We start from the raw sequence: 26,536 nt of genomic DNA on the forward strand, positions 1-26,536 counted from the left end.
CTAGGTCTCAGTGCAGATTATATCTTTTCAGTATCCAGAGAATGCTTATTTCTGTCAGCTCCCAGTAATGACTCCCCGATTCTATTTCCTCTTTAAATATAAAAGCTTTTTGTCCATTTTTCCTCAGACACCATAAGGGTCCAGCATTCTCTGCCAGTCCAAATACTCCATCACTGCCCAAAGGTTTCCCATTCTTGTAATTCTACTGATCCCTGCAGATGAAGCTAGAAATCCTAATTTCAATATCTTCCTGATGCCTCATCTCCACTTATAGTATGCATGAAAGTTTGACTAACTGTTGTGAAAAATCTCTCATCTTGTTAAGGGTGTGATACATTTTTCCTCTTACCAAGGACCACAAATTGTATTTGTTGGAGATGAATCAGTATCTTCTACTATACACCATATAATGCTTTGGCCAATACAGAAATATCTACTAGAAAAAGTCACAAAAAGTGTTATACCCTTTCTAGCAAACCATACCTAAATGTGGTTCTTGTTAGAAAGGGTCTAACATAATCTCCATGTCCAGAGGGAATCTCAGAGAATCTGTTCTTTTTACCTATCATTTAAGTGCATGATTTGTGGCCCTGCTTAACAATAGAATACCATTCATTTGCCGTAAGAAGGATCTATTAGAGGAACATTGTTAGCTTAATATGAACAAAAAAGATCTTTTTTTTTACTACCTCCTTTTAGTACAAAATGCACCCGAACTCTGCTCAGCAAATCACAGTGTGATAAGGTGGGTCAATCGAGGCTGAAAGAAAGCAGGACTAATAACTGTACTAGTCTGTTTTTTCCAGTTGAGGTTGGTGGCACCCATCGCTAGACCACTTCCTCTTTCCTAAATTAAAATTTCTTAGTGATTATGAGTAGCAATATTACAATAGTATGTAGAGGCCCCAGTGTAGAGGCTCAGATTTTTCAAGATCACAAGTGCCTAAATTCCTTTTGAAAATGAGATTCAGGCTCTGATTCAGGTGTTGCAACGCTGGTACAACACTTGAATTCCTGTAAAAATTTGAGCCATGATGAGAGACAGTCTTGCTTGCCTTAAAAGCTCATATATAAGTTCTACTGAAAGTCTGGAGCAACCATGTTAGTTTGTTTAGCAGCTGCCATCCATGAAAGAACTGCATCCCTTTTTTCTGGGTGCTTAAGTACTTTGATCACATTAGGGATAGAGAGAGAAATAACCTTGAAAAATTATTATGGAAGGAATGGTGGAGAATCATTGTAGTAGAGGACAACTAGCAAGGAGATGGATGGATGATGTGCGGCAGATCACTGGAAGGTCAGCTGCTTAATGCTGGAAGTTAGCAAAGGGTCATGAAGGCTTCTGAAAATTCTAGAATGTCACTGAGATTCATATATAAATAAATAGATCTGCTTAGCCCGCAGAAAGGAAATTCAGAGATGAAGAACCTCCCTATTTAAATAATATTAAGCATATAATGTTAATATAAAAGCTGGGAATTTCAAAGCCACAGTTAACATTCTTAAATTTATGTTTCAGAGTAACAGCCGTGTTAGTCTGTATTCGCAAAAAGAAAAGGAGTACTTGTGGCACCTTAGAGACTAACCAATTTATTTATGCAGTATGCATCCGATGAAGTGAGCTGTAGCTCACGAAAGCTTATGCTCAAATAAATAAATAAAGGTGCCACAAGTACTCCTTTTCTTAAATTTATGTTGTTGTATTTCTCTCCCCATTCTTCCACAACTGCATGGGCCATTGACAGTAGCAGATTTAACTTTATTTGTTTTGTATCATGGCTTTTACCTTATTTAAACAAATCTTTGCCAGTGATTATAGACTGCAGTGCAAATGCACAGAACTGAATTTTGCAGATTTTATTGGATTAAATTTTATTAAAATACACTGTTTATGTGTAGGTTGTAGGTTTTTTGGATCACCTGGCAAAACTCCCACAAAAACATGCAGATGAAATAGCACGTGGAGAATTAGGAGAATCAATATGTGGTTTGCTCGAAGTCTTTCTCAAGGACACATGCCTAATCAATAACAGCAGGCCACAATGTTACAATTGAAATAGGTATTTTTAGTCTTACATTCTGATTTAAAATGGCTGTATTTCTCAATCCTAACTGCAACAGGTTCTGACTTAAACATACTTCATATATGTATTTCTCTACATTCCACAGGTGATCCCTAAAATGCCTCTGTCAAGGTTCCTTCCCCACTCTGAACTCGAGGGTACAGATGTGAGGACCTGCATGAAAGACCCCCTAAGCTTATTCTTACCAGCTTAGGTTAAAAACTTCCTCAAGGTACAAACTTTGCCTTGTCCTTGAACCCTATGCTGCCACCACCAAGCGTGTTAAACAAAGAACAGGGAAAGAGCCCACTTGGAGATGTCTTCTCCCCCAAGCCCTACACCCCCTTTCCTGGGGAAGACTTGATAAAAATCCTCACCAATTTGTACAGGTGAACACAGACCCAAACCCTTGGATCTTAAGAACAATGAAAAAGCAATCAGGTTCTTAAAAGAAAAATTTTAATTAAAGAAAAAGTAAAAGAATCACCTCTGTAAAATCAGGATGGTAAATACCTTACAGGGTAATCAGATTCAAAACAGAGAATCCCTCTAGGCAAAACCTTAAGTTACAAAAAGACACAAAAACAGGAATATACATTCCCTCCAGCACAGCTATTTTACCAGCCATTAAACAAAAGAAATCTAACGCATTTCTAGCTAGATTACTTACTAACTTTTTACAGGAGTTCTGACCTGCATTCCTGATCTGTTCCCCCACAAAAGCATCACACAGGCAGACAAACCCTTTGTTCCCCTCTCCCCACCTCCAGCTTTGAAAGTATGTTGTCTCCTCGTTGGTCATTTTGGTCAGGAGCCAGCGAGGTTATCTTAGCTTCTTAACCCTTTCCAGGTGAAGAGTTTTGCCTCTGGCCAGGAGGGATTTTATAGTTCTGTATACAGAAAGGTGGTTACCCTTCCCTTTATATTTATGACAGTCTCAATCTTAGAGTATGTCTACTCACCAACTAGACACCTGCAGCTGGCCTGTGCCAGCCTACTCAGGCTCGCAAGCCTGTTTCATTATTGTGCAGACTTCCAACTTCAGGCTGGAGCTGAAGCTCCGGCAGCCTGTGAGGTGGGAGGCTCTGGGAGCCTAGGCTCCAGCCCGAGCTAACAAATATACACAACAATGAAACACCCCTGCAGTGAGAGCCTGAGTCAGCTGGCATGGGCCAGCCACGGGTGGCTAGTTGCTGTGTAGGCATACCCTTACTTTCTTACAGAGATCCAGTACCCTTCTGATATTAAAAAAACAAAACATATTGAGGTATCATTAAAGTGCTGTGTGGTTTTTTTTAAAGTAAATTCTAAGGTAAAGCTGAAATATACAATAACTACACCTAAGCTTCCTGGAACACATCTGATGAAAGCATTGTGCCATACTACAGATCTCCATCTAAGAGTTGTTTTTCAATCAGGGCCTTTCTTTTTGCAGGTGTGAGTTTTGCATGTGCAATAAATTATGCTCACTATACTGTTCCTATAGCAAATTGCATGTAAAATACATGAATTAATTGCTGGTTTTGAAAGACAGGCCCTGAAATGTTGGTTGTGACTAATGTGCATCAAGCTGTATGGAGGGCATTGCTGTTGCTCTCAGGGATGAAAATTCTTTGAGTTGTGGAAGTGCTAAGGAACTAAGAACCAGATGTGAAAATCATGGAGGATGGTGTGTGTGCAGAGGGCAGTGTGGCTAGTGGAGTGGTGGAGGGAGGGGGCTTTATGCATCTGTGTGTGTACAGGGACCGTGACAGGTGGAGTCAAATGCCTGGTGTGTGTGTGTGCAAAGGGATATGTGCTGCCTGTGAAAAGGGGTGGAAGGGCTGCTGCCCTGTGTGTGCGGGAGAGAGCAGGAGGGGGTGCTGGTGCCTGGGGAGTATGCATGAGTGGGGCAAAGGGGAACAATGCCTGGTAGGGGCTGATGACCCCTGGTGTGAGAGAAGGGATAGAGAATGGGCCGTGTGTGTGTGTGTGTGTGTGTGTGTGAGAGAGACAGAGTGAGAGAGAGGCAGGTACTGCCTGTGGAGTGGGGTGGGGGGTGAAAGGAGGAGGTACGATGGGAGGGGGGTGTAGGCAAGAGGCTGATGCCTGGGGGGTGCACTGCTTGCACAGGGCTGGTGCTCTGGGTGTGTACGGCCAGGAAGGGAGGGGGGCTGGTGCCCTCTGTGCATGTAGGGGTGAGCAGGTGACCAGTTTGTGTGTGTGGAGGCAGCTTGGTGTGCGTGTGGACACCTGGCCCGTGTGAGGGACAGGGCTGGTACCCTGTGGGGAAAGTGGGGCCTTGGTGCATGTGGGGACACGTGTGTGTGTGTATGTGTTAGTGGGGCAGGGCTGGTACCAGTGTGTAGTGCCTGGTATGTGAGCGGGCCCTGTAGGGGCAGGGCAGCTAGTGTGTGTGTGTGTGTGTGTGTTGGTGGGGCGGGGCTGGTACGCAGTGTGTAGTGCCCTGTAGGGGCGGGGCAGCTAGGGTGTGTGTGTGTGTGTTGGTGGGGAGGGGCCAGTACGCAGTGTGTAGTGCCCTGTAGGGGCGGGGCAGGTAGTGTGTGTGTGTTGGTGGGGCGGGGCTGGTACGCAGTGTGTAGTGCCCTGTAGGGGCAGGGCAGCTAGTGTGTGTGTGTGTGTGAGCGAGCGCGCGCGCCCTGAGGGGGCAGCGGGGCACTGCGGGCGGCCGCCGCGCGGGGGCGGTTCGGAGCGGCGCGCGCGGCGGGGCCGGTGACGGTTGCCCGCCCGCCCGCCACGAGCCCCGGGCCCGCGGCCCGTGTGTAGCGCGGAGGATGGCCGGGGAGCGGCTGCTCCTGCTCGCCGCGGCGCTCGCCCTCCTGCCGGCAGCCCCGGCCCAGAGCGCCTCCGCGGCGGAGCCGGCCCCCGCCATGCAGGGTACGGCGCGGGGCACGTCCCTGCTCGCGGGGGCGGGCCCAGCTCCCCTCCCCGCGCGGAGCTGCCCCCCGGGCAGGCAGAGCTGGGCTGGGGCCCGCCGCCCGCGCCCTGGCCCTGGCCCCTGGCCCGGCACTGGCGGGCCCGTGACGGCCTCCAGCCCCCCCGCTCCGTGCGCGGCAAAGGGCGGCAGGAGCCGCTGTTAGCAGCCGCCTCCCGGCCGCCTTCAAAGACCAGGCCCCAGGAAATAGGGGCGTGGGGGCCATGGCGTTTGCCTCCCCTCCCCGGATCAGGGCGTAGCAGTACGTGCGAGAATCATTAATTAAGGACAAATCACGGGGCAATATTTGCTTAATGCTCAGCTGATTGTCTGGGGGAGGATAAGAAACCACACGAATAATCCCCTTTTCGGGCTGAAGTTGTTTAGAGCTATACGCTGCTATTTCCTAGTTTACATCGTTTTACTGTCTGGACTCTTCATTGGGCAGGTTGAGCCATGTATGTTAAAGATCATGGGCTTTGTCACGTAACGTCGCTGACTTTCAATGGGGAAAACCCCCAGAGACATGGGGTTTTTGTCATGGAAAAGGGGGTTTTGTCATGGGTTTTGCTCATGGTGAACATGCGTCTGGCGGTGATAAAATGCAGCCACATTGTAAATGAAAACACAAAAGCATATGCATTGCTAAAGGCTCTTCCGAATAGTCTCTAAGGACCTGCTCCTTCTGCCTTTCGATTGGAGCTGGATGGATCAGATCTATAACGCCTTGTTTCAAGATGGTTAATTGTATAGCACTTGTAATGTTTGGAGGGAGCTTTCTATGGATATGGGGCTGAAGAAACAAAAATATGGGCAGTACCTGAATCCACAGGAACAGAAACCTGACTTCTTCAGACATAAGAGGGCACTCAGCTGCGCATTACAATAAAAGGTTTCAGAGTAACAGCCGTCTTAGTCTGTATTCGCAAAAAGAAAAGGAGTACTTGTGGCACCTTAGAGACTAACCAATTTATTTGAGCATGAGCTTTTGGTTAGTCTCTAAGGTGCCACAAGTACTCCTTTTCTTATTACAATAAAAGGCATTTGTTGTACTTACAGCAAATATAAACCCTATCCTGCAATCAGATCTGCTTGGGTGAACTTATTGAATTCACTGGAGATATGTGTTGTCTCAAAGGTCTACCAATATGTAGCCCCACTGACCTCAATAGGTCATGTGCATAGATTCAATGGTTTTGAAGTTTAGTGTAGGCTTGTAAAAGGAGCTCGTAATATCAAATAATTGTTACCAATAGAGCTATAGAAAATTGGCATGACCTACTAATAAGATGCCTGATGTGTTTAATTGCATACATATTTCCCAAACAAATGATATTATTAACTATGAATGAATGAAAAGGGAAAGGGTGTTTATATACATAACTGAAACAAATGATAGGGATCTGGTGTGAGAACATTAGATATACATTTTTAAAGTGGGGGATGGAGATTTAGTCCAAGAATTAATGTCTTACATATATATTTTCAAGAAGAATGTAACGGCCTAAGTCACACTGTTTCTCTACGGTACTAAAAATAACAAGCATGTTCTGTTGTTAGAGGTCAGGTGTTAAAGCTACTAATCTATCACATCACGCAGAACACATGGGATATAATGTTCACATGTTTGGGAAAGTGGCAAGGCAAAATAGTGGTTTTGAAACTTTAATGGATTGAGCCTCTCTACCAGCAAGTGGGGTAGGGTGCAAATTGATGAATGAATCTGATCAACTCTCTCCCCACTCTGTTTGTCTCTGGCAGTTAATAATTTGTTTTTTTTTCTGCATTCAGTTTCTTCATTTCATTCTCTACGTATTTATTCAGATTACCTTTTATCTTGATTCACATTATTGACAGAAATTTAAGGAAGTGGTTAATAGGTTGCTCAGCACCTCTGGAAAGCAGGTGATAGTAGTCTTAAATCAGGCTACCAAAACCAAAGGCTTTCAAAATGAATGGAGGCTTTACTTTTTTACACTGGTAAATATTCGTTGCTTACATGTAGCTTCTGCTAACACTAGCACTGGAGCACCACAACATTATTTTCCTGTCTGTTTACTGTGCAAGAACTTGCAAAATTAAGACCAAAAAGTAGATTTTCCTGCTTGGAGATGGAATGAACTATGTGGGTCTATGACTTTCTCTATCCAATTTTTCTATACCTTTTTACTGAAAACTTTTTTTCATCAATATTTAGGCACTCCAAATCAGTTCAACAGAAATGAAAAAACTAATATGTTGTCTACTTCTGTTTTTTACTAAAGATTTGTACTTTACAATTTTTATTTGTCCTGCCAAATTCCTGCCTAAATGGCGTTCTTAAAGTGGTGTTCCAGTCTTGGGTTGGAGGGTCAGGATGAACCTGTTGCAAGGGCATCCCTTACCTGCAGTCTTTTCTGGTTTATATTGACTATGCCCAAAACATGATCATCATGTCAAAAGTTCTAGGGTTAATGCAACCATGTAGAAGGTAATGCTGTGCCATTTGATCGAACAATGAATCTTAAGGAGCTTAAGGAGGAGAGCAGATGGCAGCTTGCAAATGCCACTGAAGCTTGTAATTGTTCCACTATACTTGATTCTAATATTTAGAACTATAGTCCACAGGTACAGGAGATGGGGAATGCCTTTTTTCTTTATATATTTAAGAAATTGGTACATGTAATATCTGTGACTTTTAAGTTCCTGGCTGACAGCATTTATAGTCTCTCAGCATTTTTTGTGTCATAACTCCCATTTCAAAAGATAGAAAGACTATCTGATAATATTATGGACAAGAGGATACAGTGTCAAGTCACATCTGATAGGTCTTCTGCTCCAGTATGATTTGCTATTCTATGAAGGTTTGGAAGAAATTTAAAAGAAGACAGCTGAGTACAAATCAATATTTTCTTGACAGCCCAAGTCCTCTTCCTCTCTTTCCAATTTACATCTGTCCTCCAGAGATGACAAATCACAGTATAGTCACCAGAGGCTTTTCAGCTTCTAAATTACAGTATCTTTTTTCTAATTTCACAGACAAAAATTGATTTAATCAGTCTTCACCTATTACCTATAGGTGTTTGCTAGGTAAGGCATAGGCATAAGTTAAGGCAATAAAGCATGAACCTACAGGCCTGTATCCAGTCAGACAGTAGTTTTCAACCTTTTAAAATTTGTGCACCCCTACAAAATATCAAATGAAGGTGCAGACTCTTTTGGAAATCTTAGACATAATCTGTGGACCCCAAGGGTCTGCGGACTACAGGTTGAAATCCACTGCTGTAAGACGTTGGCTTAAGCAGTTAGCATAAGGCTTTGAGGCCTGTGAACTTTGGCGTGGGACCAAATAAGTGAATAGACAGATTTGGAGAGATTCTAAATTACTGTGGCCTATTGGTGGCTAAAATGGGAATATGAAGTCAGCTCCCCTCTCACCTCAAGGTGTGGGTCACTGGGCCCGATGCTGCTACTTACTCAACTTTAGGTACCTTTAATATTACAAACAGTTCAATTTACAAAGCCCCCTCAACACTTGTTAAATTTTAAATGGCACAGAATCATCCTCTTGTGAGATTCTGAACACAAATGACTGGTCAATAACACCAAATGAGAATGCAATCAGGGTGTAATGAGGCTGATGTCTCACATCACCCCACTCGCATCCTCACACAGTTAAAATGATCATGGAGACCTAGTGGTGGGAGACAGGTTGCTATCTGTGAGGGTCCTACCCTGCCTCTGGCATGCCATGTGAGTCTGACGGTCAAGGACTTAAATACCCCTGCTTGAGGGGTGTGTGCGTGCGTGTGTGTGTGCTAGTTACTGTTCCTCCAAGGAGGACAATACGCCCTCTGTTGCGGAGTTGGTCAGCTAAGTACAAGTAGATGTAGTATACTAGAGGCCGAGAAACAGAAAAGAAGAATAACAGCAGAGGAAAAGAGGAAGTCCTGTAGTCTGGAAACATATAGTGTTTGTGACAGGCACGGCATTCTAATTGAGAGATTAATTTGGATTTCAATTTATATTTTTATTGCAGGTGAGTTACCTGTTGTCCAGGTTTAAGCTACAGGGGTTGCCATTGTGGACCCTTCCCTGTTTGGTCGCCAAACTTGTTGCTTGATCTGTGGATTTTGCGTGTTGCAACCTGGCACGTCGGGGTTCCCAACTGAACAGTAATTTTAATAATACTGGGCCTGATCTTGGGACGAGAACCTTTCAAACCTCAGAGTGTTAACTGGGAATTCTTAAGTAATCAATATGAATACTAAATAAACTTGGTTTGCCTTTGGACTTGCAAATCCTCTCTATACTTGAGTAGGGGTAAGATTAACTTTTTTTTCTTCTTATCAGCCTTGGCCCTGTTTTGGGTTCCTTATGATTGTTCAGCTGTACTATGAAATTAATTTTTCTCTCTAGGTCAATCCTTTGAGAAGCTTAAAACTCTCCATAAAACAGCTTTGTTGGAGAATTGATCATGCAAGAAAAGTTCTTCAGCTTCAAGGGCCAGATCTATATTATGTTGTGGACTAGACCAGAGCTTGGAGCCTGATGGTTTCTTGTATGGATACTGTCCCCTAGCTCAGGTTTTTATCTGGAAGACTTACAAAGCCTCAGTTTGAGCCAGTGGACTCAAAGTACACAGGACCAGTATCTTCATTGTCAGGATAGCTTCAGTCTGTGGTGGTTGAGTCACAAGATTGTGTATTCCTGTGAGCTGCAGAAACAAAGAAAGGGTCAAACTGAACAGTTTTGTGTGATAAAGTGCCTTGCTCAGTATCCTAACAATACAAGGAGTCTTGAAGGCTGTAATCTCTCTTCGGAGTCTAGGGGATCAGGATGGAGGCTCTCATTTTAGTAAGAAGCAGGAAATAGAAAGCAGGTACACATCATATTTGACATTGTAGTGGTGATGTGAAGTATCAAAAACATAAGGCTTGGAAGCACCAAGTTTCACCCATCAAAATTATGAGCCAGCAGATGCTGATAGTTCTTCAGTTTGATTTGAATGGCTTCTTAATAGACCACATAGCAGCTCACCACAATATTAAGGCTGATTTGATGTAGCCAAGTCTTGGAAAATATGACTTACATGGTGAAATGTTCATGAAACATTATGAAAGGCAGGAGAAGCCCAGAGTTAAATCTGTGTCTTTTAGCAAGAATCACAAGCTACCTTTAGCAAATACAGAGACTTGCACAATTTTTTCCCCAATAGCCTAGACAAGAACCTAGAAGCTGTAGTTGATACGTCAGAGGAAGAATTTTGGAAACTCATGCTGATAAGTGGCAGTCAAAGTTCTAAGTGCTAGGGTTTTCTGCTGGTTGAGCTGGAAACTTGCATAGATCCTTTGTGCATCAATGGAAGATCAGTTTAAAATTCTTAGGTTGTCTTTTTGCATCTTTTTTTCCCAAAACTTCCTTTTAGTGGCTATCTGTTAGGCAGAAAGGACAAGTAAGAATTTCTTTGGTGAAGCCATTTTTCTAGTTTCACATAGACAAAATACTGTAGAATTATCCTTAATTTTCACTTTGATTGATCGGTCCATCAGCCCTCACGTCATTTGTGTTGTTCTAGCCAGTCCTTCAGTCACCCGCTGGCCAAGCTGTCAGTGGCACCGGACACCTGATTTGTCTCATGCACCGCAGCCCAGAACCCCTGAGCCATCCTCCAGCCTCAGTGCCACCATTCCTGACATATTCTTAATTTTTTTTTTAAATCAATTTTGAATTTGTCTAGGGTCACAAGGTTATTTTATGGGTCTTTATGTCAAATCTTTGATCCTAACAACATTATTTAATATTTTGTTGATGTCTAAGGGGCTTTCAAAATGTACCTGGAGGACTATTTAGGCAGCATAGAGCGGGAAAGAAAAGTATATTACAATATCTATAAAGTCAACAACAAGGCTTGACCAGGTTTCATTAGAATTGTTCTATAAAGGCATTTGGAATGTCTTGAGTCTTTGATAGGATGCTTCGATGCAATACATTTATTAAAACACTATACAGAGTTCTGTTCATTCCTCCACTGACTCTTTGTGTCTAGAAGTCTGGTCTTCTGCAGAAGTAACTTCATGCGGATGAGTTCTCCAGGTACTGCTTCAGAGATTTTCGCTTTACCTTTGTTCCATTGCTTCTTAGTTAAGGCAGTCCTAGATTGATAACAGCCACCTTTATAGAATGAACAATTTTTTGTTACTTAAAATGTTTTGATGACATTTGTAAATTGGATTTTATTAGTCCAGAATCCTACATTTTCTCTTGATTCTGTTGTCTTTTTTTTTTCCTTGTGTTTAATTTTACAGTTATGTGGTTTCACAAGTGAGTGATTACTGTAGTGGAATTTCTTATACTGAGAGAGATGACACTTACTGTGATCTTGAGCAATCTTTTTGGTTTTCTTTCTTCATCTGCTGGCAGAAACACTCAATCCAACATCCCCAGAAGAGTGCAGTCTAATTTAAAGAAATAATATTTGAAAGTAGGAAAAATTCCTGATTACCTGGCATGGCACGTAATTCTAAACGTCACATTTCTTTACTCCATTATTAGGGTTCTGGAAAACAGTTGTAAATTTCTTCTCTGTTTTTCATGCAGAAGTTAAGGGACTAGCTTTTCAAAAGTGCTCAGCTCAGCCTCCAAATTAGGCACTTACATTGAAATGGCCAGATTTTCAGAAGAGATCAGCACCCAGTGGCTGCCATTGTTCATGTTAATTAGGTGACATGAAAGCTGACAAGTTTTGAAAATCTGAACACTTCATTTGGGTACCTAAATCAGAGAGGCTGGTAATGAGATTTTTGAAAAACTGGCCCTAAACTTCCAACTCACAATTACTTGAAATAAAGAGAAGTTATCTTATTTTTTGTTATAATTTCATATTTTAACTTTGCAGTGTGCTTTCTTTCCCCGTTTGGTGTAATGTGAGGTGAACACTTTTAAATACAATGCACAGGGCACATTTATAAAATAAAAGAACACCAGTCTGTACCTCAGCATTGACATTGTCTAATTTAAGTGTTATGCTCAAGAACTAATTTTAATTTTAAAAGTGTTTTTTTCTTTTAGCATTGCAACATACTTTCGAGAATGTTAAACACATAAAGGTAACTCTAATTTTGGGATTTTGAAAATAAATGTATTTATTTATTTCTGTTTTTGCCTACAATGTGCTAGGGTCCTTTCAAACAGAAAAGAAGTAATTGTCCCTGCCCCAAGAAGATATGCCTAACAACATTTCAGTATAATTTGGGTTTATCAGTCTTCTCATTTCTTATTTCTCTAAAATAAAAACAAAGGAAAATACTTTACTTGTTAATTACTACTTTTCACTATTACAATGTATGCGATAAGTCTAATTCTGTTGCTAAGAGATTTTTCCATTGACTTCTATGGGAACAGGATCAAGTCCTACATTGGGAGAGATTGAGAAGAAAGGAAAATTTGACATGTTCTATGACAAAATAGTCAATTAATTAATTAGGTCCCGGTCCTGCAAAGATTTACACACCTGTTTAACTTTAATCTTTTCAGGATCAGGGCCTTAGTAAAGATGCTTATTCTTTCTACTAAGCAGGGTAAGTGTTTTCACTAAGTGACACTTTTTTTAGGTTATTCTAGAATGTGTGCTGATTTTTGTTTCTTTGTTGTTAGTGCTTTCATTTCTATTTTAAAAGTAACATTGGTGCCTTGTGGGAAAAACTGAAAAATATTGTATTTAGGAACAGTTCTGTTCATATATAATTTTCTGATTTTCACTTTACGCTTTATTAAAAAAAACAGCACCAGTATTTTCTTTCTCTCTCTTTCTCTCTCTCTCTCTCTCATCCCAATCCTTAGCACACTTGACTTTGCTTAGATTGTGAGCTCTGTGGATATTGCAGATTAGAGTGGTTCATCTGCAAGTCACAGATGATATAGATGCAGAATCACTTCCAAATAGAATATTTTCAGACTTTTTCATGTGGCCCCACAGCTCTTCAAATACATTTCTGATATGCCTTAACTTCATGCCTTTTTGCTAGAGGCATAAGTTGTAAACAACATTGACTATTTCAGCATATTAGAGTAAGTTTGAGGCAGAGAAATTTGCTGCTGAAATAAATATTGAACAGTTTTAGAGTACGGAGAACAAATTTTCAAAGAGGTCTCATCCCAATCGCTAAATGTATGTCTTCAATTGAACTTCTGCATACATTTATTAATACCTAAATTTTTGCGTGGAAAAAATTCAGATTTATGTGTGCAAATTGCATTTGTCACTAAAATAACATTGTTAGTGCAAAGCTACCTAGCTTGCATGTGGAAAAGTTGCATGCATTTGAATTTTTTCACATGAAAAACTTGAATGTGAACAAATACATAAGCAAGTTTAGATAGATGTTAGCCTGCTGGTGTATTGTGACCATTGCCTATCATACTGACCAATATTATCTCATTTTTCCTTGTAATCTGGCTGTCTATATCCATCTGTTGTCTCTTGTCTTATAGTTGATTGTAAGCTCTTTGGGGGAAGGGACCATCTTTTTGTTTGATGTTTGTACAGTGTCTAGCATAAAAGTGTCTTGGCCCTTGAATAGAGTTCCTAGGTGCTATAGTAATACAAATAAATAATAATAATATAATAAATTAAAAATAGAGGCCACATATAAAAACAAGGCCCTATGTAGCTCTGCAGTAAATTCTTTTATCGCTAGATTTGGTGTTTCCCTAGGAGTAAACTAGCACCAAGAAATGGATTTTGAGTTCTGAATATTTGAGTTCACAGAAGTTTGGTCATCAATTAAACCCATATCAGGCCTCTGACATCAGTCAGACAGTAAGGTGGAAAAATTTAAGCTGACATTGAAAATACAGTTGTGAATGTTTTGGAGCACCATCACAGAGGCTGAGTTATGCACCTACCATTTTTACTGAAAGCAAAGAAAACTGCTATGAATTACTCAGCAAAATGCACTTGTCATGCTTGGACATCAGCAGACTATTCCAAATATGGTTGGGGTTCAAAAAGAAAAGTGAGTAGAAATTAATCATTTAGATTATGCAGAAGAAATAAATACAAACTTTGTCCCTGTGTGTCGGAAGTATTAGGGGCAGTGAAATAGTTTAGTAAGGAGAACTGATATGGTTCTTCAGTTCGTCAGGCAAAGAAAGCTCAGGAAGAAGCTTATAGAGTTTTATAATGGATCAAATATATGTAGTGTCACTGATTGATTGAATCTTTGAACACTTGTACCAAATTTACTGTGGTACATAAAGACAATGTTTAAATACAGGAAAAGGAAAGTCATCCAATAGAAATTATAGATGCTAAAACATCCAAAAAACACAAGAATGGAATAATAATAAACTTTATTTGGTATGGGGTTTTCATACAAATGTGTCTGAAAAGGCATTGTGGAATTAATATAACTACAGAGTGAAATAGATAATAAACAAGACAGTTACAGAATTACAAAATACACTTCTAGTTTATCCTTCCTTTGCAAGACAGGAACACAACATCTTTCTTCCAAAATTTCATGTACTTTTCAAAGACATATCCAACTCCCAGTCTCCCTTCCTAATGTATTTCTCTCATGCTGCACATACTGGAAGATTTATAATCATTTTAACCCCTTTCTGTTCACAGTAGTTGGACTGCCTGCACCCGTTGGCAGTTTCAACACATTTACCCTTGTGTTTAGATTATTATAGGCAGAGCTGAAAGATGCCTGTGGTTAAGATTGCCTCACACTATCTATTATAAGTTCCTGTTATCAGGTACTCATTATTTTGACAAATTTGAAGTTTAGCCTGAAATTTTCAATGCTAGGTGTTTTCCCCAGCCTCTGTGTTTTTGAAAGTTTCAGCAAAAACAGTTCATCTGTTTTCAAGAAAGTGATCAGGGGAAATATATGTTGTTTGCCAATGTTAACAAATTCTTACAACTATTTTGTTGAAAAGTTTTAGCGTCACTGTGTTTTGGATCACAGACTTGAAATTTGCAAGGGGGTCCTCCTGGGGTCAGAGAGGTGCCTTTTGCTGCCCCTGTGAAAATTCATTCAGATTTGGCTGAATTATAAGCAATATTACCAACCTCAAGCATTCAAAAAGCACCAAAAATCACAAGTCTGGCTTAAAAATTATGAGTTTTTTAAAAATAAAAAATTTGGATTTCTTTTTATTGGCTTTTATGCCATTGGGGTTCACATTTCAAGCTTTTCTCTGCAACCATATGGGGGCTTTTCTGGAAGATATCTGCCTCATGTATTTAAAGGCATTAGTTGTATAAATTGGAAGGTATGCAGTGAATCAGGGGGGGACTGCATGCAGATAAAGGATTGTCTCATGGTTAAGGCGGGTGAATACCATTCTGGATTCTATCTCAGCCTCCATCACTGAATTTCTATGTGAGAGCGGAAAAAGTCACTTAAACCAAAATTTTTAAAGATGGTCCTTAGGTGTTCCCCATTTTCTGGGTGTCCAATATGAGATGCAGGGGTTGAATTTGCGGAAGTGCTGAGCACTCATACCTGCAACTGAAGTCAATGGGTGCTGTGCTTTGAACATATAATGTGCTATAAAAATGCTAAGTGCGCTGAAAAATTAGGCTCTAGGTACATTGAGGGGGACACCCAAAATTAATGGACACTTTTGACAATAGCTCTGAACCTCAGTTTCCCATCTGTGAAATGGGAATAATAATATCACTTCACTTCAAAGGGCATTGTGAAGATAAATTCATTAATGTTTTTGAAGCGCTAAGACGCTTCAGTGATGAATGCCATAGAAAAGCCCATGTAAGAAAATGAATAGTTCTGTATTTAGTACAGGGCTTAAATGGCGTGCAGTAAACAACGAATGGGGTCGCACATTGAATGATGAGGATAAAAATAAATACTGAATAGCTACGTATTCAGTACTTGATCCTGCACCACAAAAGTCAATAGGAATCTGAACTCTCATTTCAGTAGTAGCAGGATCAAGCTATGAATAAGCACCATCCATCCTGTGTTCTCAGTAAGGCAGAGGCCCTATGAAAAAAATGGTATGTGGTCATATAATTAAAGACTACACAAGGGGGCAAATTGAAGTTGCATAGGCAATCTTAATTCTGGCACTTCCTAATTTCTGAGTGCTTAATTTCCAACCTTGGGATTCTTTTTTTGTGTATGAAGTAGACACACTACTATGCAAATAATGGAAAATGTGGTTTAAGATCGCAAAATGTTAAGTATACAGTTCTGAGGATGTTCCTAGATGTCAGGTTCCCAGGCAGAACCACCACGGTATTTCCAGTTTTAACATTTTAGCGAGCTGTGACGTTGCCAAAGACATATATTGACCTTATATAGCGGGAGTAGAAGGGAGGCAAAGTTACAATTGTGTGTGGTACCACAAATATCTGAGATCTATATTCTCTGTTGTTTGGAACCTCTCTTTCTCTCTCTTTTTTTTTTTTTGGTAACCTTAACTTTTAATTTGTTTGCTTCGTTTGTTTGGTTTGGTTTCAGCTATAATGTTCTGATTAGGTCATATTATTTTGTCTGGAAATCTGCGTTAATTATTGCCCCAAAATAATGTGGACTAATATGAAGAAAAATTTTGTTATAATGACATGAAAGTCACTTTGCAATTACAGTTATTTTTGTGCTTAACAGATCAGTGTGCATCCAACCTCATCTATCCAGGTTTCAAGCTTAGGAACAGACAACTTAACAATCTATGGTAAGAACTCCTCGCTCGCATTCACAACAATGTCTTTGCAGATCCTAACTGTAAAATTGCATCATTTAGATTTGCGGTGACAAGATCTGTTTCAAAGCAGCTAGCTCTTGGGGAGCTGTGCCCGTGCCCATATTTCAGCATTCTAGAACTAAGAGTAGAAAAGTCCCCAACTTGCAGGCTTGCAAAAAAGAAACTCCATGCAAATATCCTACATAATTCATTTAATAAGGCAGGGTTACATTAAAAATGTCAAAAATCATAGATTTTCTATAAATATGAAAATCATTAAAGTTATGGCAAAAGTCCAGATATAGCTGGAATTTGTTTTACTCATGATATAGGTGAAAGTATATTAGGCAAATGTGCACCTGCAATTTTTATGAGTGCACTTTATAATTATTCAATAATCTTTTATAGAATCTCCTACAACCCCTTTTGGGTCAGAAGAGAAGAAGGAAGAGAAAACCCTGAGGAGCCTCGTGGAGATTCTGCAGGATATGATACAAGATGTTCCTACACAGCGCACACCAACTGAACGAACCATCGTTACACCCAAAATAGTGAAATCGTATGTTGATGAAGGTATTGGCTCTCTTTGGTTAAATGTGGGCCAGAAACATGGTGGAAAGCCACAGAAGTCAAAGGAAAAGGCTGCTGTTACAAGAAAATTTACCACATCTACAGCAACCCCATTTTGGAGACTGCGAACTGGCACTGAAGTTTCTGTTATTTTACACTCTAATGAGTCTTCTCGCTCAACAACACCACTGAAAGAAATATTTATTACATTTAAAAATGTTATTTCAAAAAGAAAAAGTAAGACTTTTGATCAGTTAACAAATGGATCCCTGGAAAATCTAGTTCAGTCTTTAAAGAATGTAAAAAACCTCAAACAGAAAACTCTAACAGAAACAGAAACCATCACCAAAGAAGCAGAAAACCTGAAACATGTTGCAAAGGTGAAAAAGGTACATGTATATGACAAAATGAAACATCGACCTGCCGGTGAAGCAATCTTGGAAAAGATTGAAAAGCTAAAAAAATGGTTACAGAAGCCACCAGATTATGTTAAACAAAATCCACACCTCAAAGAGTATGTTGAGTCATCTGAAAACTATATAACGAAATCTCTTATGCTGGAAAAAGAAGCAGAGGCTTCACTAGGTCAGCTGTATCACCAACCTAAACCTTCACCTCCGAAAGAAAAGGTAGAACAGAACACAGAAATAGAAGAACAGGACACAGCAGAAATCAGAAAGTTAAGAGCATTTATTAACCTGCTGTATGATTTCAGTCCTCAGCTAACTACATATATTGATAGTGCTGACAAGAAATATGTCCCAGAGGATATTAGTGTAAAAGCTATTGCTGTTCTTGATGCTATGAAACATGTTTTCTGTGGAAGTCAGGCAGAGCAAAACAAAAAAGTGTTGAAGAAGTTGCTAGAGGATGATATAAAGCTTTTAAACATAGTTCTTAAGAACCACGAATAGACTCTTAAAAATAGTTATTTATTGGTGCCCTTCATTGCATTTACTTAAATTTTAAAGATCAATTTTCTAGTTCGTCATTGTCATCTAGACCTGATCTTTGCTGTAACAATATTCATCTCAGTAATTAAACACCATTTTTAAAAAATTGTTCATTTTCAGTGTTTACCATAATGGATTGTTGAGCTTGGATAAGCTTATTCTGTTGTTAAATTTGTGTTGGCATCTGAATGAATTATGCTTAGATATATTGTTTAAAATCATACAATTTCCTTTTGTAAGGGTTGTTCTGCAGTGCTGCTATAATACATACCAGTTAGTATAGAGGGCTGAAGTAAAGCTTTTAGTCTTTTAGTGTTTATTTGTTAAAGTTATATAACATCAAAATAGATCTACACTCTTGGGCTAGTGGCTCTCAATGATAGGAATGCAGTACTCTGGTACTGGATAGTGGTTCCTGTAGCTACCAAATAAACGTCAAGGAACAACCCTTGGCTCCCTTGTTCACAAATAGAGAAGGCGCTAACTGCAGTCAAACTACCATGGTTCTGATACATCAGGAAGGAAGTGGGTTGCAAAGGGGGCCTCTTGGACTACTCCATAAGAACTTGAGAACGGCCATACTGGGTCAGACCAACGGTCCATCTATCCCAGTGTCCTGTCTTCCGACAGTGGCCAAAGCCAGGTGCTTCTGAGGGAATGAACAAAACAAGTAATCATCAAGTGATCCGTGCCCTGTCACCCGTTCCCTGCTTCTGGCAAACAGAAGCTAAGGACACCATCTCTGCCCTTCCTTACTAATAGCCATTGATGGACCTATCCTACATGAATTTATCTAATTCTTTTTTGAACCCTGTTAGTGTCTTGGTTTTCACAACATCCTCTGGCAAGGCGTTACACAGGTTGACTGTTTGTTGTTTGAAGAAATATTTCCTTTGTTTGTTTTAAACCTGTTGCCTATTAATTTCATTTGGTGACCCCTAGTTCTTGTGTTACGAGAAGGAGTAAATAACACTTCCTTATTTACTTTCTCCACACCTTTCATGACTTTATAGACCTCTATCATATCCCTACTTAGTTGTCTCTTTTCCAAGCTGAAAAGTCCCAGTCTTATTAATCTTTCCTCATATGGAAGTTGTTCCATACCTCTAATCATTTTTGTTGCCCTTTTGTGTACCTTTTCCAATTCAAATATATCTTTTTTTGAGAGGGGGCAACCACATTTACACGCAGTATTCAAGATGTGGGGAGTACCGTGGATTTATATAGAGGTAATATGATATTTTCTAACTTATTATCTATCCCTTTCCTATTGATCACAACATGCTGTTAGCTTTTTTGATTGCCGCTGCACATTGAGTGGATGGTTTCAGAGAACTATCCACAAGGACTCCAAGATCTCTTTCTTGAGTGGTAACAGCTAATTTAGACCCCATTGTTTTATATGTATATTTGGGATTATGTTTTCCAATGTGCATTACTTTGCATTTATCAACATTGAACCCTACTCATCATGGGGGCTCTCCTTTATGGGACCTCTTTCTCCATGGCTCAAAGGAAGGAAGCACAGGAGAGGTGCAAGCATGGTCAGTGAATCTGTTACCACATGGGGCTCTGGACAAAATGCAGACACAGACCCATTATATAGGGGAATTTCCTAGAGTGTAGGAGCTGTGCTGGTACTCTGGGCTGGAAAAGGGATGATTTTTCCCCGTCCTCCAACTTCAGAGGATGTTCCTAATTCAAAGCTTATTTATTCAAGTTTTGTATCCAACATTTGACCCCAAGTGAATTTTTTGTATGACAAGGCTGATATCTCTTGCCTTTGATTGCTGGAGCCCATGTTTTTCTTATGACTTAATTTTTTTTAAGGCTTTTGAGACTTATTTTGGAAAGTAAGCCATAATGAAACGAGGTTTCCTTGAACATTCTTGGTGGCTTCTTCCTGCCTTCCCCATATACCTCGTGGCCTTTGAAGAGGAGATAATCCAAATCAACCATGTTTTCAGGTTGGGACAGGGCAGATGTCCGGACCTGCAACATGAATCAGTGATCAGAGAGATTTATCTCCTGAATTCTGCTGTATAGATGCTGCTTACAGAGCCATATTTTTGCTCACTAGGTCCCAAAAGGTCAATGAACTTTGAGATCTAGAGGATGAAAAGCCAAGCCTTGTGAAGTGTTAACTAATCAAAGGCTCCAACCCTTTTTTCACTTTACTAAGGGGAGCTTGCTCTCTTCCGATATATATGTGCAAGTTGTTCTTAATCAATTCAAAATAATTTATATTTTCTGCTGCTTGTGCATAGGCACTTGCTATTCTATATTGTTTCTGTTTTCTCAAGATTTCTTTTAAAATAACGTGAGTTCTTAAAGACTTGTCAAATACTGTTGTTCCTACTTTTCTGTATATTTTTCATCTGTGCATGTTAAAAACTGTTTGAAAATTGAAGCTTTAGAGTTTTTTGGCATATTGTCCAGAACTTCATATTAAATCCCTTTGATCTTATAGGTTTGTTGGTTCACTATCTCTAATGGGGAGTTTCTTACAGCTTTTTCTAATAAATCTCGGATCATACCATGATAGTACTAATCTAACAGTCGGACTACTGCAACGTGCTCATTATTGGTCTTTTAGTAGTATCCACTCAAATGATGAAAAATTTTAAATACACTTAACTTGAAAATATATTTCCGGCTTTTAAACACATCCATTCATTCTGTTATTGATTTGGGATATTCATTTCAAATATCAAAGCTTTGCTATTTGGTGGTTTGTTTTTCCTTCTAAGAAACCGGAAACAAGAAGTTTGGCCAAATCAGCAGTTGGCTTGACTTATTGGCTGGGCAGGTAGTGTCTTCCTAAGTAAATGTTACAAAGAAATAGAAAAGTGGAATGGAATGGAAAAGCAAAAGGCACCACAGAAGACAACAGAGTTTAAATCCTCACTGTCATATGACAGGGCTTTGTAAATGTTGACAATCTTAATATAGGAGAGAAAAATAAAGCCAGTAAGGTCAAAAGTTGCATTGTCATGGGAAAGTTCAGAAATAGAGATTACTTGACAGATCAGAAGTTTGTTGTCTAGCATGGACATAAGAGCTTGTTGAACTGTTTTGTTATGACTAATTGTTATGAATTTAGCTCCTTTTTCAGTTAGTGAATTATTCACATACCAAGCCTGGTTTCTTTTTGTTGTTGTTTTTTTTTTTTTGAATGTACAGAATTTGTTGTTCATAAGTAGTCATTTGTAGACAGGATAAATAATTGTCAGCATGTGGCCTATTTACAGCATGTTCACACTGAGTGGTTGCTGTTCGGTATTCATAGGCTTGATTGTCTTTGTCTTATGGTGTTAATGCTGCTTCTTGATCGAATTATTGAAACTTTTTAGGCAGGAAAATAATGAATAGAGGATAACAAATACTGCACTTTCTACTACAGATTTTGGACAAATAATCACGTGGCAGTTGCTGAATATGTATGATTAAAGGAAAATGGCTTCATAGCAAACTGAAATTATTTATGTTATTCATGAAAATATGAATGAATTTAGTTCAACTGTTCAACCAGCCGTAATGTGGACTTGATCTTGCTCCCATTAAATTTAATTTTTGCCTATTTTATTTAATCAAAATGATATAACCTTTTATAGGGGGTAAGGAATATTAAGAAAAACAAAAGTTTGGAAAGTCAAAAATGATGATTCCTACAAGAACTGCCTCTTTGCCTCTTCCTTGTATAACTGTATAGGCTAGTACATTTATGCTTTGATATATATTTCTTAAACAAAAGCTTTTCATAGAAGGAATTAAGGTTTGTTGACTGTGACATCCTGCCAACTCAAATCTATGCCAGGGTATTGGACACTCTGTCACTGTACTCGAACTCGTGTTCATTGAAAGCAACAGACTTCATCTTCATAAGGAACTTTCTTTTGCCTGTAATAGATAAACAAACTTATTACAACACAAGAATACATAAATCTCCCTCACAGCATTGCACAAAATGTTGTTAACCACCTCAGCAACATTAGCAAATATTCAGGTTGAAAGATGTGCAGCAGTTAAGTGTGATGTGTTGTTTGTGTGGGAAGCATGAGATGGGCGTGAGCATGAGCCTTGGAAGGGGTGTTTGTAGTGGCTTGGTAAATTATATTAATATATTCAAGAGAGCCGAAGTGCCACTCTAATACTCTAAATACCTTTAATGATGTACTCTTATTATCTTAACCTTTATATCCATTAGAGGCAAGGATTGGGCTTTGCTGACCTTTTTTTTTTTTTAAAGGTCACATTTGGGGAAATCATATATCTGTATTTCCTGCCAGGTTTTGTGCAATCCAAGATCAAAGATTTTGATTTATTGATTTATTGACTACAAGTTTATAGAAAGGTAGGACAGTAATTTCATGGGGCTGGCTTTTGAGGTTTTAAAATATTCTTTACTATTCCATGGCTTGAGCCTACAAAATGCTGAGCAGTCTGGCCCTGATCCAGCATAGCTCTTAAGCACAGGTTTAACTTTAAGCACTTTATTCCCTGAAGTTAAGCATGTGCTTAAATGCTTTGCTGGATCAAGGACTGAGTATTCAGCACCTTCCAGGATCGAGCTCCTGATGTCTGTGATCTCTTGTATAGAAATGTTGTATGTGGAATTTTCTAGGAGGGCCCCTTTTAATATTTAGTTTAAATGTGCTAACCATTTTTTCTGTCTAAAGTTACCACCTATAAATACATTTTAAAACCTCCCCTTTAATTTATAAAAACGTCAAAAAACAGATGAAAATATAAAATCAGTGTGAATAAGTACACATAATCCTCTCTTTAGCCATCATGTGCATTGTCCCATAAAAAGTGTCTTCCAAAATAAAATTAAGTTTCTGTTGTATGGAATTTTGTGCATTAACATTCAGATGTGGAGTTTGATGCCACTAAAGAGTCATACAATTGGTAGTGCACAGTTTATATTGTACTGGCATAGCAGAATGATTTTACTGTATGCATTTGGGGAACACAGTCTTCTCTGTTGTTTATCAAGCTATTTAGATGTGTAATCATAAGCCACTCTAAAAGTAATTATGAAATAGGGTAATTATTAAGATGTCACCACCATATGTTCTGTAATGATTCAGTTGAAATCCTTTTATTTGACAGACAGAAACCTGTTAGCATGACAGAGTTAACTTAAACCTCTAAAAGATAGACATCTCTACATTTTATTGTAAAATCATTTACAGATGAATTATTAGATAAGACTTGAAAAGTAGGATACACCAGCATTGTCCTATACTTCTACTGGGAAAAGCAGAATTCTGAAGAATGAAAGGCATTTCAAATGTATCATTTAAGGTGAGGGCTTTTATTCTGCAGAATGTGGCAATTTTTTATGATTCGATCTAAAATGCGTGAATTAACCAATATATTAAAATCACCAATGATACAAAAATCTTAAAAGGAAAAAAACAGTCATAAATATTTGTTACCATTTTATGGATTCTAAAAACCTGTAATTGTTATATTTGTTTTCTAGGAACATGTTTACAAATTGGAGTAGGAAAACCTATTTTAAAAATAACATTTTATGACTAACTATAAGTGATATATAATGTTGATCCATGTATGTACTTTGTTTTTAGTGTAAATACTCTGTTGGTAAATATCAAATCAACTCAATAGGTATTTATTGAAAAAAATCAGAAAGGAAATATAATACTTAAGGGAAATTCTTTAAATCGATATGCAGAAGCTGTTGGCTGTCATTTTTTTACACCAAGTGTATCCAGCTTGAGCGATTAATGTTTGTATGGTCGTTTATAACTTGTGAAATTATAAAGTAGTAAAAGTATGTTTAATACTCAAAAAGAAAATCTTTACAGAATTTAATTAGCTTTTACACCTATTTTTAGCATCTGAGAAAGAGGCAAAGTTATATCGTGCTCATGCAGAATTTATTCTTTAAATTTTATTTATTTTCGGTTCTTTAAAAACAATACCTGTCTTTGGTCAGTTATGGTAGTTCTTTGTAAGGGAGTTTTTAGAAAACACTGTGTCAAAGGGTATTAATTAAAAAAAATGGGATTTATGCACACTTTATTTCTCCTCTCTGTTTGTCTCTGTCTTTCTTTCATCAGCTTCACAGGTAGTGGTAGCAGCTCTTCTTTTTCTCTTTGCTGTTTTTCTTGTTCTGACTGACTTTGCCTAGAGACCCATTACAGAGTAAATACACCGATTCATAACATTGCATCTCCGTTTGGTAACTACCACCATAATCCACTTTAATTAAAAATGAAGCCAAATACATTCTTGTACGGTCAACTTATGGTGTATAACCCTTAAAAGTCACCTTTGATGTTTCAAGTGCCTTCAAAGAGAGGGTATTTTTCATCTGTGCAAAACACCCAGTACTTTCCAAATTAGTTGTCTTTAAATCAGTCTTAGGGACATTTGAAGCAAGAAGTCACAATGTGAAAGGGGAATATTTATTAAGTATTACCAACCCCAGTCCTTCAAAAAAAACATGGGATTTGCTTAAAAATCACGATATTTTAAAAAAATAATAAATTTTGGGTCTTTATTTGCCTTCTTGTTTTTGAGCCATTAGGGGTCACTTCATAGCTTTCCTCTGCAGTTCTAATTTTTAAAAAGAAAGCTGAGGTTCTCATGTAATCACATGACTCCAGGAGCTGAAGCTTTAAGAAAAACACCAAATATTATGAGACTTGTGATTAAAATTGCAGGAGTTGCCAACACGGCTAGTAATGCATGCTAGGACAGTCAGCCCATCCAGTCAATGGGAGTTCTTCTGGGTGTGCAGGAGCAGGCCTATAAAGATCAAAATGTAACAGGGCAGAGAGTTTTGTTGATTTTTTAATGAATTCCTTGATAGTTGTGACAAGCTGTCAGAAGCAGTCTTTCCTGACTCTCAGCTGTGGGTGGTGGTGGTTGGGCTATCAGAATACTTAAAAGCCAAAATATAATGGGCCCTCTTTCTATGGTGGTCAGAAATAACCCCAATCGCATTTGAGCTGTATCTCCTTTTTGATACTCGGGTGGCTTGCTGATTCAAAGGACATTAATTTGGCTTGGGATCCATTTTTGAACTTGGGACAACAAACAGTTCAGTAAAGTTCAAAACCACGTCTCTGGAGTTAGTGCTCCCTGAACACTACCGTCCAGACACAATGACTCTTTGGAGTAGCATCAGCTGTGCATGTTTCATTTCTGAGTAAGCTGTCTGGGGTGGTTGGTTTGTTATGTTTGGGTTGAAATAAATCCGTACTGAAATTATTTGGTGGAATGGGGGTTGATTGTCAAATCCTGGGGCCTGTACTCAGCTTTTATGCATTCCTTACTCAAGTAAAACTACTGATGTCAATGGGAGCTTTGCTTGAGTAAAGTCCAAGTCCTCCCATGGAGGGGCAGAGCTCCTCTTCTGTGTATGGCAGAGTACTGAGCCACCTCCACTGCACAGCTCCCTTACGGTCTGGATTCCACAAAGGCCTCTCCATGGGAGGTGTGGGATCCATGCGCAGGAAGCGTGAGAAGATTGGGCAGTGTCTGCACACTCATTGGGGGAGTGCGCTACAGTGACAGTAGCAGCTGCTTGTGGTTATGGAGTCAAATGCTCAATGGCAAGTTGAAGGCTCCATCCTGCAAACATACACGTGTAACTTGACTCAGGTGAGTGGTCCAATGGGTAGTGATTTAAATGGAACAGCTCATCTGAGTAAAGCTGCACACCTGAGTAAATCTTCAGAATTGGGCCTTTTATTTATAAGCTGCCTAGACTACTTGATTTGCATGTACAAATTCCAACTTGAAAGCGAAATGGCTGAGTTTTGTGGCTATGTTTGTAAGTTGAAAAGGAGAATCTCTGCATTCAGAGCAACAGTAGGGGCTTTCTGGAAATATTTGATCGATTTAAACAAATGTGGATGAGTAGCTTAACAGACAAATGCTGAAATAAAACACACCTGTGAACAGTTCATCTGCCAGCCCCCAAGTGACTAAATAACACAGTTTCCCACTTCAGGCAAGCTCATGGTACTGACTATTAGATCATGCCCTTTTTGTAGCAGACTGCCAAAATTTCATGAGGCAAATTAGCAAAGTTTAAGGCATGTATATATAATAGAAATACTGTGAGGGACCAGGGGGGTTTGTTTGCATCAGCCCAGGGCATATTTGAACACAAGATTTATATCTCTCTTATCCAAGTAAATACTTATATGATGTGATCTGGCAAAATGACCTTTTAAAATAATGTTTTAGTAAATGTGTCTTGATTCTGAGTTGACGTTTTTAGATCTGTTTTTTAAACTTGTATTAGGGTTTCTGTTGGAATCCCACTATGGAACACCATGAGTTAATGTGGA

The 26,536-nt window shown here is 39.1% G+C and overlaps 2 protein-coding genes across 2 annotated transcripts in view; both read left to right on the forward strand.

Annotated features, from left to right (window-relative positions):
• Window positions 1-4,829: 4,829 nt before the first annotated feature.
• On the forward strand, window positions 4,830-18,161 carry SPESP1 (sperm equatorial segment protein 1). Its single transcript, XM_074964521.1, has 4 exons — window positions 4,830-4,940; window positions 12,028-12,065; window positions 16,602-16,668; window positions 17,086-18,161. The coding sequence occupies exons 1-4, from the start codon at window positions 4,838-4,840 to the stop codon at window positions 18,159-18,161; spliced, it is 1,284 nt and encodes a 427-aa protein (XP_074820622.1). The 5' UTR covers window positions 4,830-4,837.
• Window positions 18,162-23,431: 5,270 nt separating this feature from the next.
• NOX5 (NADPH oxidase 5) overlaps window positions 23,432-26,536 on the forward strand; it is a 33,679-nt gene continuing 30,574 nt past the window's right edge. The window contains exon 1 of the mRNA XM_074966625.1: window positions 23,432-23,510. Within this exon, the coding sequence (XP_074822726.1) occupies window positions 23,497-23,510 (14 nt within the window). The 5' untranslated portion in view covers window positions 23,432-23,496. The remainder of the gene's footprint in view (window positions 23,511-26,536) is intronic.

The sequence above is a fragment of the Natator depressus genome, chromosome 10 (assembly GCF_965152275.1).
Source record: "Natator depressus isolate rNatDep1 chromosome 10, rNatDep2.hap1, whole genome shotgun sequence".
In the NCBI taxonomy this organism is placed as follows: Eukaryota; Metazoa; Chordata; order Testudines; family Cheloniidae; genus Natator; species Natator depressus.

Bases quoted from the DNA above. Each gene is read 5' to 3' on its own strand.
- SPESP1 (XM_074964521.1), top strand. From the start codon at position 4,838: ATGGCCGGGGAGCGGCTGCTCCTGCTCGCCGCGGCGCTCGCCCTCCTG. The intron at 4,941-12,027 runs GTACGGCGCGGG...TTTTTCTTTTAG, and splicing joins GCCGGCCCCCGCCATGCAGG to CATTGCAACATACTTTCGAG. The intron at 16,669-17,085 runs GTAAGAACTCCT...AATCTTTTATAG, and splicing joins AGACAACTTAACAATCTATG to AATCTCCTACAACCCCTTTT.